General features: G+C 38.7%; 1 protein-coding gene across 1 annotated transcript in view; it reads right to left on the bottom strand.

The window, feature by feature from the left end:
* Window positions 1-13,169, bottom strand: part of LOC111346829 (sterol regulatory element-binding protein cleavage-activating protein) — a 17,195-nt gene extending 4,026 nt beyond the window's left edge. The window contains exons 1-20 of the mRNA XM_088741311.1: window positions 12,592-13,169; window positions 11,902-12,046; window positions 10,156-10,313; window positions 9,622-9,780; window positions 9,034-9,092; window positions 8,476-8,593; window positions 7,795-7,903; window positions 7,552-7,633; window positions 6,960-7,086; window positions 6,663-6,775; window positions 6,049-6,143; window positions 5,710-5,808; window positions 5,421-5,487; window positions 4,941-5,149; window positions 4,361-4,677; window positions 3,270-3,681; window positions 2,690-2,805; window positions 1,190-1,796; window positions 655-740; window positions 227-569 (exon numbers count right to left, since the gene is read on the bottom strand). Coding sequence (XP_088597437.1) covers window positions 227-569; window positions 655-740; window positions 1,190-1,796; window positions 2,690-2,805; window positions 3,270-3,681; window positions 4,361-4,677; window positions 4,941-5,149; window positions 5,421-5,487; window positions 5,710-5,808; window positions 6,049-6,143; window positions 6,663-6,775; window positions 6,960-7,086; window positions 7,552-7,633; window positions 7,795-7,903; window positions 8,476-8,593; window positions 9,034-9,092; window positions 9,622-9,780; window positions 10,156-10,313; window positions 11,902-12,046; window positions 12,592-12,767 — 3,597 coding nt within the window. The 5' untranslated portion in view covers window positions 12,768-13,169. The remainder of the gene's footprint in view (window positions 1-226; window positions 570-654; window positions 741-1,189; window positions 1,797-2,689; window positions 2,806-3,269; window positions 3,682-4,360; window positions 4,678-4,940; window positions 5,150-5,420; window positions 5,488-5,709; window positions 5,809-6,048; window positions 6,144-6,662; window positions 6,776-6,959; window positions 7,087-7,551; window positions 7,634-7,794; window positions 7,904-8,475; window positions 8,594-9,033; window positions 9,093-9,621; window positions 9,781-10,155; window positions 10,314-11,901; window positions 12,047-12,591) is intronic.
* Between the last annotated feature and the right edge of the window lie 3,330 nt (window positions 13,170-16,499).

The raw sequence follows: 16,499 nt of genomic DNA, 5'->3' as shown, positions 1-16,499 counted from the left end.
TACAAAAAAACAAACTGTTCAATTTTCGCACACCGTAGTATGTGCATTTCATCTGACTTGCAATCAGATTTGTAGCAGTCACCTATCTGTCAAAATTTCGAATAAACGTTTGAACTAGAGTTCTTTTTTAAGGCAGAGGGACTGGCTACACAATGAAAGAGCCCAACTTCCCTGTTCCTTAATGCAAAGATAACCAGCTGTTAAACGCAACACAGAGTCTACAAACCTTGAGTGTTCTGTCGTGACTTCCAGTTATGACCCGACCTGCCATGACACCCAACACACAAATAGGCTGATGGTGAGCCCTAAGTTTGTGACTAATCCTGCACAGCGGAGACTCCGGTGAAGGATACGCGTGTAAGCCATTGACGCCAATTGACGTAGGATCTCTACTTTGTGCTACCACCGGAACGTCGCCTGATTGGGTATTTAATTTTCGGGTAGTCCTTGGAGAGGAACGCTTTATTGGGGAGCTCTCCAAAAGGGGCACGTTTAAGTCGGCTCTGCAGGGAGTTCCGAGAGTCAATAACTCTAAAGTGCCATCCAAACGGGCCGCAACAATCTGTGGACTGAAACAGATGGGAAGAAGCAACTGAAGTTAGATATTCATACTGTGCAATCGTTTGCGTGAGACACATTTTCTATTTACATTACCTTCCGAGTAAAAAGCTGAGTTTTGTCACGCCAATGTTACCCTCGCGTGAAACACAAATCTGCGTTCCAGATAGCAAACTCCATATCTGAAAACCGATAATAACAAAAAAATAAAAAATAAAGACGAAGCATACGGAACATTTTAATTATTTAAACCTTAATAACATGGTATTTAAACAAAGTTTAGCCGTTGTTTTACAAAACCGCGTTCTAAACTGTCTTGAATTTAGCTGAATCTTTTATCTGAAAAATTATTTTTGTGAACAGTGTCAAGTAAACCGAAAGCTACCAGTGGAAGGAAGGACATTTATTAAATGGAAACAACACTCTTAAAGATAATACGTAAGGCCCACTTCTTGCGTAAAACCGCGGTTTGGGTTCGACCTCGTCTTAACAACCCGGCCAATGAGTTTCGTTGGATCTAGGGTCACCTGACCATTATCAGGGGGACATACAACAAGAAAATTAGTAAAAAATATATTCAAATAATTATTAAAATGATGATATTGAAACAAATTTAACTGCTTAAAGATACCTCGATTGTTCCATCACTACAGCCGATTATCATCAAATCATCTTTACAATCAACACACCACACCGAGGCTCCGTTAGATCGGTCGTCATGGTAACTATCACTCTGCACGTGCACCTCAATTTTGACTTGTTCATCGCACGATCCTTCAGAACTCGATAGCCATCCAACATCATCTCCATCGGCGCTCGACCACGAACCGGCGAAGGAACCCCTGGAACTCACTCGTGATGGCCACAAGGAAATGTCCACGTCGGTAGCGTATTTGCTGAAGTCGTACCCTGTTGATTTTGGACTCCCACTTGAAACATGCGATGGGTCCTGCGAATATTCGTAATTTTCAACCTCGTTTTCTCCAGGTTTCGCTTCATGTATTGTTAAATACCGTACCCCATCTCTTGTCTCGGCACCATTTCCATCCGTAGTAAAGGGGCGAGAGGTCGCACATTCGAAGTCCGATGGAGGCCTGGGGCTGACATGCGCATTAGAAGCAAATACGTTGTCTATAGACCGGTGTGTTGTGTAACAACTGTCTGCATCAACAATCCACCTCTGCTTTGACTTCTTTCGCTTTGGTTTCAGCTTGGGCGAGGCATCTGGTTGAAATGGACTGCGAAAAAATATGAATTTTTTCCAACTATTCCTTTCGAAAGGAATCGGCTCTGGAACTGACCAGCAATGCCTTAGTGCTAGATTATGACCTTCCACTCTCTATAATAACTTAATTGCCGCTAATGTAACTTTTAAAAACATTAGAGATGTTTTTCGTCTCGTCACGAGCGTGGGACAAAGAAAGAAATTCATCACTGAGCCACCGAGACTCTTTTGGCCATTGCAGAAACGTGAGAGGACTGGGAAAGAGTGTGGTTGTTTTCCGTTTGTTTGAAAAACTAAGACATTCAAATGAAAGATCAACTAAATTTGAGAGTCTTTAGCAAGAATAGAAGTATTTAGAGGAGGAAAATGGCAAAATGACAGCTTTTCAAATATCACCCAAAATAGAGAGTTTGTGTGGATTGGGTACATGGGTAGACAGGGCAAAAGATTTTAAGGGTTTGTATGGAATTTTTGCAACTTTTGCAAGGCTCCAATTTGGACACTTTTCCGCTGAAAACTCTCAAACTTAGCTGGGTAGCTTTTCATTCAGTAAAAATTCAGTTGAAATGTTTAGATTTTAAATGTAATCAATATAAGGAACTCGTCCCAGTCCTCTCACGTTTCTGCAATGGCCTATGCATGTCATATATGAACTTTGTAATGGGCCTTGCTCACCACGCACAAGGAGAAACGAAGTCTCTTAACCGCATTACCCCTTTTACTACCAAGATCTCAAAATAAGTTCGCTTTAATGTGTTCCATACATTTCTTACAATTTTAGCTCTGAGGATTTGGTGTGAATGGTGTCTGATGAAACAATGTCTGGCCGCCGTGTTTTTTTTTTTCCCTCCAAATTCCTTTTTCTTCGAAAAAGAGTTCAAAGTGAAAGTTTCAAAGTAAACTGACCTCCTTCTGTTCATAACTCTTAAACAATCACCGGTAGCGATGTCCCAAACACATATCTGGCCACTTAGACAAACACTGACGATGGATGATACTGTGCATTTTAAATGCTCCACGTTCTACAGCCAAACCATAAAAAGAGAAAGTAACATTGATGAGGACCAAGAGAAAGTTTCAATGATGATTGCGAAGAGGATGAGGAAAAGGATGAAGATCGCAATAAGTTAACGACGATGACAAAAATTACGATAACGACAACATTAATGGTAATAATGATACAAAAATGATTACGGTAATATAGAAAATGATTGATATTTTGACGAAATTCGTCTTAAATTAATAATTTTAATTTTCAATTAATAAAAATTTAATAATTAATTTTAATAATTTAATTTTTTTTTAGAGGCATTTTTGGTTCGCTCGGATTAAGCCCAAGGCATTGGCCGTCGTGCTCCGCAGTTCGCAAGTATTAGATTAATATCCGCTCGCAAATGAGTCGGCGTTTGAACCGAGTCTTCTAGTGGTTTCATTCTACCATACCACAATAACAGAGAGGAACGCCATGTTTGCACGCTCCACATACCTGTGTGTGCCCTCTAAGAGTGATGGGAACGCACTCCACCAGTGCATCACATTGGTGGCCTCTCCCTCTCCTCCCTTGTCGTGAACTGGGGTTGACTTGAAGATCATTCAGAAATTTACACACAAAGAAGAGAATTATCATGACGACTACACCAAGTACCATACACGAAAGAGCGTTGTGGTAATACCTCGCATCTCGAATGTCCTCATCAGCTACGGAGCCTCCCGCGGAATTTCCGGGGGGTGTCTCCTGTGCTCCGTCGAAAGATTGATGGAGTTTTCCTGTCCCATCTACTGATGAGAAGCTTTGACTGCCAGCTGACAGTGGGTCACCTTCCATAGTCAGGTCAGTAACAAAAATGTCCGTATCGATGTTCACGCCCAAATGAACGTGCGGTAAGACTGTCACATACCTAAACAGAACACAAGTAAGTAACGAGTTAGATTGTTTTTGCGGTCACATAATGGTGTGTGAAACCCCGCTATGGTAAGTTAAGTAATTCAATTCAATTTTATTCTAGTCTAATGTAATCACGGCATTTCATTTCACAAACCATCGATTTTTTTTCATCAAAGGGGTCGAGGTTCTTGTTTAGACTAATTTCCCTACCCAACATCTTACATCACTGTGGTTACGGTCACGATCACACGTAAACAGAATAAAAAGAAAGTAAATTTTGAACTCTTGGCGAAACAATCCTAACGGAAGGTTAAGGGTTCGATTCCTCTCGGGGAAGTTAAGACTTTTCATTGTTTTGCAGTCAAGAAAAAACGTCTTAAATCAGTATTTTCTGGGCCAGATGATAATTGAAAAGAGAAATAGAGTTGAATTTGGCTGTTGCATATTCATGAAGTGACTCTCCTCGGCTACAGCTTCCAGGTCGAATTTTGATTTAGTTTGTCGGTTTTTGTGGAGTGAGGAAATCTGAAGAACCCAGAGAAAACCATTGGAGTAAGAAAGAGGAAAAAACAAACTAAACCTTCATGTAACGCAGGGTCCGGGGAACAGACCCAAGCAAAAGCGGTGGGACGCACATGCACTCTCACCACTGCATACCAAATCTGTTTTATGAAGTTAAAATCTATCTTTACCTGCCTAGGAGACTTATGTTGTAGTAACTTAACACCTGAGGCCAATGCCGTTGATAAAGACCTCTCCATAACTCTACTGATGGAGACTTAAAAGAAAACCCTGGTCTTTTCTTTCCGTTGCCTTTCCATCCTGACAAATTACCACTCTCGTCCACTCCCTCGAGGAATCTTGTCTTGCTTTCTTTGTAATCTAACCATGAATCGTTGATGTTTATATATTTGTCTGAATTCACTGACGTTTGGGCATCTCGGGAGGTATCCACTGATTCTGATCCCGGAGACTTCAAGATGTACACAAAGTAGCAAATAAAGCATACCTACACGTATGGGGGTTAGATAAAACAGAAGGATTAAGAAAACTAACTTTTACAAACTAAGAAAAACTTTAACGATTTATGCGTATAAATGTTTGTCTTTAAAGCAGGAAGGAATATTTGGAATTTTGGAAGATTGCTACACGCACAAAAGAGAAATGTTTAAACTTTTTTAAACACAAAATTCATGTTCATCTCGGAGTCCTACTTCTGCCCACTTCTGCAGCTCGCTAAGCAGTTAAAATAGTACAACCCGTTTGTCTTACCATACACGCTTTCTGTACTATTCTCGTTCTTGCCCAAAAGTATGCAAAATTAAGCCTCTTGGGTAATCTCCTAGAGAAGACAGGGCACTTCCTTGGGGTGTCACCCTGATTATTCACTGACGACTGCGGCAGGGGAGGTAACAAACCAAAAAACTGCACTCGTTGTGCAGATTGAGGGGAGCCTGGCACTGGTGACGGAGGAGTTTGTGCTGACGTCAGAGGATGAAAGAAAAGAAAATATCAGAATTAACAAATATTGATATGATTTAGACCGATTCTAAATTATTTAGAATCATATGATTTAAAAGTGTCTCAACCAAGAAAAAATTTGACCCTTAACATAATCATATGGATGCGACTGCCACTTCATATACCATGGTAGAAAAGCCACTAAAAGCTATCGAATTCCATTATTCAATGACCTATTTACACTTTTGTTTTTATTTTTCGTTCTTTTAAATTCTGGTTTAAATAACTTACCCTGGTGCGATCCATCTGACAGACTCCTTTGCCTGACCTGTACTGGCTGCCTCTGAAGATCCGAAAGCTAGCGAAACAGATACAAAAATGAACCGTTATATAGCATCTAAATTCTCAACTGCCAAGATATTCAAAACAGCACACCGAAATGCACTTGTCATTTGACAATTTAACAGATTTTCATTGAGGTAAGTTTTGTTTCAACCGAGACAACGTAATTTTAGAGGGAGGGGGGGGGGGGTGCATGTAGAACAAACGTAGAAATGTAAGCAGTGCATCCTGAATGTACCTCCATTCTCCTGATGTCTATGGAAAGAACTGTAACAAACAGAACCATCTGAAGAAAGAAGTCTGACAGCAGGCATACCATGGCAAAAAAACAAAACTCCTGAAATCACAAAGAAAAAGCATACAGAACAAGAAGATTCAATTTGTTAATTTTGGCACTCGTTACTCTTGCCATTTTTCACGGGCACTCGTCTCTCTTGTTCTGTTCTCTACCAACGATCGTAACAAGTCAGAGCAAAAAAAAAAGGGAATTTGAGGAGATAACTGGACAAATGAAAAGAGAGATAGAGATACATACACAAAGTGAGCAAATTTGAAAGAAAATTGAAAAAGCTGGTACCTGCACAGCCGGGACAAAGGTGAAAAAGCCAGTACACAAAATGATCATCTCTGTTAAAAGATTTTTTACAATATACCAGCCTTCTCTGCTAAGCCCTGCAAAGTGATAAAAATATGAAAACGTTGGATGACTGACAAACACACACACAAGTCCATTACTAAGTTTATATTCAACAAGCCCCTGGCAACAAGCCCCTGGCAACAAGCCCCTGGCAACAAGCCCCTGGCTACAAGCCCCTGGCATACTATTAGGATCAGTAGTGTACAGGACTTTTGTCACATATCTGTGTTTATCGCTTGAGACAAATATAAGGGTGGGCTGACCACAAAACTCACTATACTTCTATTCACCAATAGGGCCGGGCACTGGGAAAATTGACCGGCTGTGAGGACGGACTTGCCCACCTGGTTTGATTCCTCATTGGAAACTCAGATTTTCCTCCTTTTTTCACCTTCTTCTAACAACAATGAATAGCATTATTTCTTGATTGATGTAATTTTTTTGCATCATGAAACATTCATGGTCTTTCCCAAGAAATTTGAGACTCAAGATTGTATCAAATCGATCATAAAATCTTGGATATGAAGTTTTGCTCTTTGGACATGACTTAATACCTTGAGCCACTCTTATCTTGACCTCCAAGTCCACTGGAGTTGAAACAACAGACTTTGTTATCACCAGGATGTTCTCAACACCAACCACAATCACAAGATATGGGAAAATCTCACTGTGCAAGTCAAGAAATGGAAAATATCATCAATACATCATATGTGAAAAATAGGTATGGAGGTAGCCACGAAGATTAAATTGGTTGAAGGGTAGTTAAACTAAATGTCTGCATTACTTAAATGTCTAAGGGAGATTTGACATGATTTCACCTGTTCAAATAAAACTCATGTTCATGCTTCTACCTGCTATCTAGAGTGGTAACAAGGCCAAAGAAAGAACACAGTCCAGAGGCCATGATAAGGGAGGCTATCACACAAATCACTGCACTGAATGCCAAGCCCCATTTACTTTTCACCATCTCTATCTTTCCTGTAACAAAGCATATAATTATTTAGGACTTAAAAAAGATTAAGTGGGTTCTTGAAAAACTGATTACCCATAGGCTGGGGTAAAAATTTCACATTAAAATACATATCTGGTGCATTCAGGTATCATATTTTCTTGTAATCCGAAATTCACTATAAATTATGGCAGTGAGATTTCTTACACTCAAGCTCCTCTTGAAAGGAACTGTGTCATTCTTCTGGTAATGACTCCCTGGCCACCTAAGGGTACATGCACATAACAGCACAACCAACTTACCAATAATGCCTTGTTGAGACAGACTCAAACCAAAATGTAAAGGAATATCCAAGGGATACAATGATCTCCTTTACCTACAGTTGCAGATTCCTCATCCACTTACATGTGAGGACAACTAAACAACGGTTTCCACCAATGAGAAAAATAATATTGAAATAGACCTTAAAAAATTATTGCTAATTTTCAACTTACCAACAGAAAATGCCAAATATAGAAATACAATGAAATATGTAACACAAAGTGGAGCAAGCTCGAGTAATTCCCTGTCCTCACCCTGTGGAGTAGAAGAAAAATCAGAAAAACATTATAGAAGCTTGAAAGTAGAGGAACCACCACTAACAAATAAAAGTTATAAAAACCAATCAGAATGTAGAGTTCACTAACATGCATACCATAACATAAAACAGTTTTATTTGAGAATTTCAGGATTGTTACCTTGTAGTATATGTGCACAATGTTATCTTTGTTGACATTTTCATCTTTTTCATTAGCAGATGCCAGAGGAAAGTCCTTCTTCAATTCTTTGCTCAGTCCATCAATGTACCTGAAGTGAAAGAACCAACGCTAAAAGCTTCAGGAAAAAAGTTTCTCTCAGGCCTTGTTTACATGAAGGTGGGTGACTCCAAGTATTAGGTGAGGTTACCCACCAAGCTGAGGTTGAAAAATAGCCTGCATTTACTTACAATCTTACAACCCCTGAATCCCATGTGAAGTTGTTGACGTGTTTGCAAATGTAGCATGAATGCAACCCCCCTTAAGTGGGTTACCCCATTATAAGATGCGTACATGGAAAAATTGCATCCCTAGCCGATGGGATTTCCCTTACTGGCAGACCAGGCAACCTGTCTAGATGGGTTACCCTACCTATCATGTGAACATGATTACGATATATAGACAGGTGGGTTACCCCACCTAGGCTGGTTACCTCGCCTACCTGGGGTCCTCCACCTCCATGAAAACAGGCCCTCAATGACGCATTTGTGATATACCAGTTTGAACCTTAGCTTAACAGTCACATGATTCCTTCCATTCTCTAATTGAACTCTTCCAGTTGGTGGTGATTTTTTTCTTTTTTAAGCTCCAGTGTAATTAAGTCTAGATAATTATTGCCTTTACCTTGAGTTGTGTGATGACATCACAAGTGTAACTCCATACTGGATGACATGATTTGGTCCATCTGCCTTCATACTGGGAAAGATTCCAGTTTGCTTGATTGGCAAACCAAGTATGTACTCTGTAACAGTGTAGAGTGGAATATTAATCTCATCAACATTTGTCAGCTTACAGTCCAGTTAAGCATTCCAGTAAATGTTACACATCAGCCTCATAGGGGTATTGCCTGTCCCCCTCCATCTGAGAGTTCCAGTTTTATTACATTCACTAAAGGCTAAAATTTTGCCTTGTGGCCCATCTTCCTCCAAGATTTTCCGATAACCTCACTTTGGGTAGGGATGAAAATGCTCTAGAACTCCAAATATACTGACACGTTGCATACAAATTCAAAGCAAATACATTGTGCAGTGCTCAATATTAGAACAAAGTCATTACCATATGTTGTCTGATTGAGTAATTCCTTGAGGTTCAGAGAGATGATATAAATGACTTAATGTAACCTTAAAGAGCTAATTTATAGTTGGTACCAGAGCAAATGCTAAACTTATTTCTAAATCTAACCTTTTAAGCCAGTGTTAAATGGATACAAGTCATCTAGAACTGAAGCATCTTGATCAAATCTTAAAAAAGAGTAGGGAATAACATGCTCAGTCTAGTATTTAAACAGTTAAACAAATGCACAAGTTGAAGTGGTGGCAACAGTTATCAAAATGAATGTAATACAAATGATGTCATTATCATTTGATGCAACCTTTCCTTCTTTTTCACTGCTTGTGCCAGCATCATGTGTGACCTTCAACAAACTGCCTTTGCAATGGACCACTTAATTGTGATGCAGTGTACATGCACAATTGAACTGTATTTTGCTGCAAACAATATTCTGTTCATAACAGTTGTGTTTACACTCGGCTATGAAGAATGGCACATTGCTTTCATTAAAGCTTTCAGAGGCTGATTCTTTCAAAATGATACTGAGCTCAACTGTTTGTTTGTTACAAAACAGTAACTGATCTTAATTAATACAAGATAATCTGCCAGCATCTCACAGATCTTACTCACTTACTCTGCTGATGCTATGCACATCCCAAAGTTTCCTTAGTTTCATCAAATGATCGATGAGTCAACAGAGGATTGTTAGCTCTTTCTCACCTTTCACGGCTCCTGTTCCACAGATTTGCCGGAGACAGCAACAAACACCCTTTTGTTGGAAGGTATTTTTGGTCATTTATTCCAAGGCCAGAAAACTGTGAAATGCTTGGACCTGAACTCACTTGTAAACACACATCATTGAGTTTTACTGAACGACTTCTGAGGAAAAGGAAAACATTTACAAATAAAAATAAAAGCATTTCGGTAAAAAGGTCATGGCAGCAGTGTAATCTTTACGTATATGTGCACGATCCTTCGCAGTAAAGCACTAAATAAGCAATAGTGAAAATCAGACCTGAAAAAAATTCAGGCCTGTACGGGATTCGAACCACTGACCTCTGCGATACTAGTGCAGCGCTCTACCAATTGAGCTAACAAGCCAACTGGGAGCAGGCCATCAAATTAATTCGACATAAACCCGTAGATGATAAATCAAACAACAAACATATGAAATACATATGTATGCAAGTGTAATCTTTTTCAGTAGGTCCATGAATTCTGTTCTTGGTAATGGCAGCAGTAGTAAAATCATACCTGTCCTGATACTGGAAATCATTGATGTGCTTTGTGATGTTAAAAGCAGGTTTGAGTGCTTCCTTGATCACCAAGCTACTCTGAAGATGTGGTCTCCAAGGACTTACATGCACCATTAGTATAAACTGCTGTATATACAACACTGGATCTCCTACAAACTGCAAGCAGGTACAAACCACCATCAAATACATGTAAAACAACTGTAAAATGCAAGGCCATAGTAGACTATTGTCTTAACATGTATAATAATCAATGTGCTCATTTTAAAATGGACAGAAAAGTTTTCACCCTAAGCTCCCAAAGGTGATTAACTCCAGAGATCTGATTATGAATTCTCCCCTCTAGCTGCTACACATTTCCTTGTAAATTTGTTATGAGAATTTGGTGTTCAATCAAGGTAACAACTTCTACCTGATAAGTTTGAGTATTCTCATTACCTGTTTGCTGGATCATGTATGGATATTATAGGGAGAAGTTACAGGTTAATCACTTCTGGGAGTTAGAGGGTTAAAGCTTCTCCACTTTTAGTATCCATATATTATCCAGCAAACAGGTAGTAAGAACACATAAACTTATCAGGTAGAAGTTGTAATCTGGATCCAAAGACCAAATTCTCATAACTGATTTACAAGGAAATGTGTAGTAGCTAGAGAATAGAATTAACTATCAGATCTTGGTAATTAAAGGATTAAGGAGTTATTAATTTTTTCAGATCTTCATAACATAATAATTATGTTAACATGTATTAGTATAATTTCAGAGCTGAGCAAAGAGTTTCCAGCAATCTGATTGGTCAAGAGGTTCCTTAAATGATGCTATATAAACTGCTCTGTGTGGTTTATATAAAATGTTCAACTAAAATGTTAATAAATGTTACTAAAATGTTATGATTTTAGAAATTTCTCTGTTTTTCAGCTCTGAAATTATACTAAAACAATTATTCGCCTCAGGTTCGGTGAATATTGTCGAATAATCCCCTCGACTTCGTCTCAGGGATTATTTGACAATATTCACCTCGCCTTCAGCGAATAGTTGTTAATTCTAAAAAGGTATAATCTGTGATACATGGCCAATTGGGCAATCCATCCTGTTTTGTCACAGAACGTAGAGTATAAGTGGTTGAACTTGTATTCTCATCAACTTGGTGGAGATAATTCTAAAGTTGACCAATGAAGAGGACAGTAACATTAGGGACTTTAAGCAGTCAGTACGGCAACGCTACAGAAGATGTCGATTAAAAAAATGAGTTTCTACTTTTAGTTAGAATTTCGAAAACGACTGCATGTGTTTACCGTCTCATAGGGCACCAGATCTCAAACTCAACATAACCCATAAAAGTGGTGTTGAGTTACAAATGGAAATGAAAATAATTTGCCGCTGTAGTCTCGCTTTGCAGATGACGAAAATTTTGGTGATTTCACGTTGTTGTTTTGCAAAGGACGGCTAAGAATGTACAAAGTTTTAAAACGCATGTGCTGGGCTATTGTTCTGCTAATTAGATCTATTGTTTTTCCACGTTCTCGTTGCCGTAGCTGTCATGGTTTGCTTAAAGTCCCTATTCATTACCATTTAGAAAATCAATTAGTGAATTCTGCTCTGCTTCATAGCTGAGATATTTGTCAATATCCATAATCAAAGGGCTAGGAATACCCATAAATAAACAATCACAGGGAACCATCTGTTACTCTTGGATTCAAACATTCACAGAGAAGAAGTAATGATTTACAAGACAGATAATTTTTTTACCCATCTTGGTATTGTATTGTCATTTCCTTGTAAGATCCTTGGTGTTTTACCCTGACTGTCAGAAACATAAACTCCAGATGAACTTAGAGTTATCCACTCAATAGCAGCAGAACCTCCAAATAGTGGTATTGACAGGAGAGGAGCACTATCAAAATTAACACAAGGAATGATGACTTCACAAAGATAACTCTGTATAGTAAACTATTGGATAATTGGAAGAGCGTAATTCATCCATCAAAAGAATGGGATGATGCATGGTTGATCCCCCTCTTTCACCTCAACACAATTAAACCAAACTAACAAACTCCCTCTCTGCTCTTCTCCCCCTCTCCTCCCTTACACACAGATTGGAAATATTAAGAGGTTTATCCATTCAAGGATAAAAAAAGTTTATTTAAAAGCCAAATTCTGAAGTAAACCTCTGTTTGATCGACTTTTGTTCTTATAGAAAGATTCATGAATGTACGTGTGTGGTTTCAGAATACGCATCAAAACAATTAAAATAAACATTTTCAACAATTACGTGAATGATCGCAAGTTACTCCAGGTGTCGAATTCAGCTCCACGTACGAAAAAAAAAAAGAATTAAGGGGAATCACCCATGCAAATCCCATGCCATGTGATCGGCTATGAAAGGTTGATCATGACACAATCATGTTTCACAACTATTTATCGTGGTACTCCCTTTACCTGCAAGAGAAAACTACCATCGCAGTAAATACTATGACCAACTTCGGATGTGTGGCACAAAAAAGTCCGTGTTCATAACACAAGCGGGAAATCCAGTCTGCTCCGGTTTTTCTCTCTTCCACCACTTGGGCTTCACTCGATTTTCCGTCGTCGACTGCGATTCCATTTGCGCTCATGTTAATTAATCAGCGTTAACGCAATGTGCAAAAAACTCGGCTGAAATTCCTCCTTCATGCACGATCAACGCCCTTTCTGTCTTTCACTCAGTGTTTGTTAAGTTTCCTAACTGAAGAGGAACATCCATGTTTAGCTATATAGTTGCCATGGCTGACACGAGGGTCATCTTCCCACTTCACACTCGCAGTTTTGGTTCGAGTCCTGCCCAAGTTCGGTAAGATCAGGGCTTAACAAATGAAACTCCACAACACACAAATACTGAAACTCCTCTCACTTATCCGTTTGCTGCCATTGCGCTATTCTGGCCGTGATATAACCAGTAAAAATAAAGTGGACTGTTTCAAGTCTAAAATTGGTTTCGACGCCATGTTTGTGCTCCGTGGCATGACCGCTAGCTAGTTTGAATTGCGGTCTCATACACCCTGACCTGGCCTGTTCATGATCATCAACCCCAGCTGATCATGAGATTTATCGCGTGATACCTCACGTGCTGGAATTTAACTTTAATTTTTCCGGTATAAATATACTTTAGACCAAAATGTATACCTTATGAACTCCGGAAGCCACCCTTTACTATTTGTTGTGACTTCAAGCAATCGAAATTGGATTTCCGACCTAAAAATTTACGGTCTCGGATTTACGATTTTTTATATCCTATGCGACAGTCAAGTTCCGACTTACAATTTTCGACCTCCAGTATCGGTGTCTCGAGCTCCGCACTTCTTCTAACCTGTTCCCAACATGAAATGTGTTATCTTCGGGTTTTTCCGAAAGCTGAGTAATTTGGCGGCCTTAGAAGCGGTGGCTAGAAAATGGATCTCTGTGATCTGTTGTTAACCTAGAACATTTATGGACCACGATCATATCTAAGGGAGTGACAACACAAAAACTTTAGGGTGCGGAAAATTGATGCTAGTTTACACGGTTAAGATATCAAAAAAAAAAAAAATAATAAACAGGTAAATAAATGAAAAAGATACGAATGAAGAATTTTAATCGAAGAGAAAGCTTGCAATGATAAAAATTCATATAATTTTAATCTAAAACTGTCATAATCACTAAGACTTTAGATTTCGCTTGGAAGAGTATTAAATAGAGACATAGCGTCTACAATAGTTATCCTGTTTGAATTCAGTTAGACAGTGCTATTGAATTCAGTTAGACAGTGAATTCTGCTAAATTGAGTTGGAACAAGCCATCGATTCGTTTTGGGTATCAACAATCATGTTGTGCTTACGGAGTGCGATCATCGGGTTGATTACGACGACAATCAGTTATAGTCTGAGTGAGCCACTCTGCTACTACCATAAATTAAGTCCTAGCTTATACAACTGATCAGAGGGAATAAAAAGCTTTAAGTTGATGGTATTCGAAGGAATATTTCCGATAAGATCTCACAAATTTGTGTCCATTTATCATTCTCTGTCTGAGATGTCATATTCTCAGTGTTTTTTTTTTTGTTTTTTTAGTAAACTTGAAGAGGTTTGAAGAAGTCTGCTCAGCTCTCTGCAAGGGTTTCCTTCCAGGGCCTACAACTGATATACAAACTGTGCTGAGAATGAGGAGAAAAGACTCGATACTAATCTGAAAAAAGAAAAAAGCACGGGAACAAATTCCATGGTTAACTTCCTAAGTCAGAAATAGACGTATAGGTGGTCATTTTGGACCAAGAGGTCGCGCAGTCATTTGTCTTTGCCACAAATGGGACCTATATTCCGTGTGATTTTGAGACGGCATACCACGATATCAGACAACTGCAGGCTTGGTAAGTAAATAAATTATTTAAGATGATCCTTCAGGCCAGTCACAAGCTTATGATCCTATTAAAGTATATTTAATATTCTCTCGGCTTGTCTTGGTGATAATGATGATGATGATAATACTAACAATAACAATGAATGAATGAATGAATGAAAAACTTTATTTAAGTGTCTATGTTTTAGCTATAAGCTAATGGGGGACACTAAATATAAAGATTAAACTCTGGTGCCATATTTAAAACGGTGATAATGCTAATAAGCTATGGATTTGATTACAGTTTTTTCTTTTTTAATAAATAAAATTCGGGTCTACTTCATATGACCTTTCGATGAAAATCAATAAAAGCATTGATCCTTGCAGGTGAGTTGAAACTTAAGAAATTCAGTGCAACAAAGAAGCCCGAAAAAGTCAGAAAATCTAACCGTGTTCTTCATAACACACCTTCAGCATTGTTATTCTGGTAAAGAAAGAAATAAAGACTGCGCTATATAACCGGACGTCGCCTGTCTTTTTGCCACTTGGGTGGTGGAAAAAGAACGAGAGCAGAAAAAGAAAAAATAATAATAATAATAAAAAAAAAAAAAAACCACAGAAGATAGAACATCACCCATTACTAGACGCAGAAATCCAAACGATGCGTTTCTGGAACATGGAAGAAGTAGCTCGCGATCGCCTTAACAAAGCAGCTGAATATACCTCCCATGGCTTGGAGGAGTCGTGTATGTTAGCGGGGATGCAATTTATATGCGTAATGATTCGACTCATTCCTACGCCAGATAACATACTCTGTTCTCTGTTCTCTGAGAAACAAGCGAATGAATGAGAAAATAAATATTTAACTGGATTCAGCGATAAACACCCCAAATGCCGGAAAACTGAACTGAGGCGTTTTTATGTTTTTTTTCTAAGGGTCGCGGCACATGATTTTTGTCATGCCCTGATGGAACTATATACATTATGTTCACTTTTGAGTTATGTTAAGATACCACGATGTCAGACTAGTGCAGACTAGGTAATAAATGACTGATTTAGAGATAACTCCAAAGGCCAGACAATGGCTTACGATAATAATATAGCAACTGTTCGAATTCTCTTGGCGAGTCTTTGTGAAAGAGGCTTGGACACACCTCACGATTAAACGCCCGGGGGTACTGATTTCAAGGCTAAAATTTATGCACGTACTGAAGATCATTAGTCTATATTTTATCTGGAAATAGTATTTTGGTTACTAACAGTTCGGAACTGAAGTATGAAAAAAGGAAACTCGTTCAAAAAAAAACTCATATACATAAAATTAAACTTTGTGGTCTTTGGTACGAAAGGGTCGTGGGGCATCAGTTATCTCTACCTCAAACGGGTCTTTATTCAATGTATTTACGAGAAGGAATGTCACGGAACCAAAAAAAATACAGGTTCGGTTATAAATAAATGAATTGAAGATAATTTCAACGTTCAATCTGCCGCTCTCGATCCGATTAGTCAAAAATTTAATTTTTTCTAACGTAGCATACTATGAATCTCGAGCACACCCTTTGGCATCAGGTCTTTCTATTACACCCTGAAGATAAAGAAATAGTCTATTTCCTTTGGTGAGGGTTTCCTCTTGTTCTCTCTCCCTCCCTCTGAAAGGAATGGATGCAAGTAGAAGTAAAAAAAAAAAAAAAAAAAACATGTCCAAAACAACAGTCATGTGCATTCCATGTGAAAAGATGGTAAAGGAAAAGCAAGGGGTTATGAAAAACGTAAAGAGCTCGTTCTTCGATGGGCTGAATTAAAGGAGTAATGAAGATTGCATTGTGCTGGGTGTTTCACGCGCTTGGGACAAAGGAAAAAGTTTGAGTCTTAACAAGGAATCGAACCTCAGTTCTTCGAAATGCTTTGCCACCCATCTGAAATTAACAGAGGACTCGGTCTGGTAAGCCACGTTTTAAACCAGGTTTCATTGACTGGCCTTCATTTTCTTTAATAGA

Source organism: Stylophora pistillata, chromosome 12 (genome assembly GCF_964205215.1).
Source record: "Stylophora pistillata chromosome 12, jaStyPist1.2, whole genome shotgun sequence".
In the NCBI taxonomy this organism is placed as follows: domain Eukaryota; kingdom Metazoa; phylum Cnidaria; class Anthozoa; order Scleractinia; family Pocilloporidae; genus Stylophora; species Stylophora pistillata.
The sequence above is the reverse complement of the archived record's forward strand: the minus strand, read 5'-3'. Positions and strand labels throughout refer to the sequence as shown.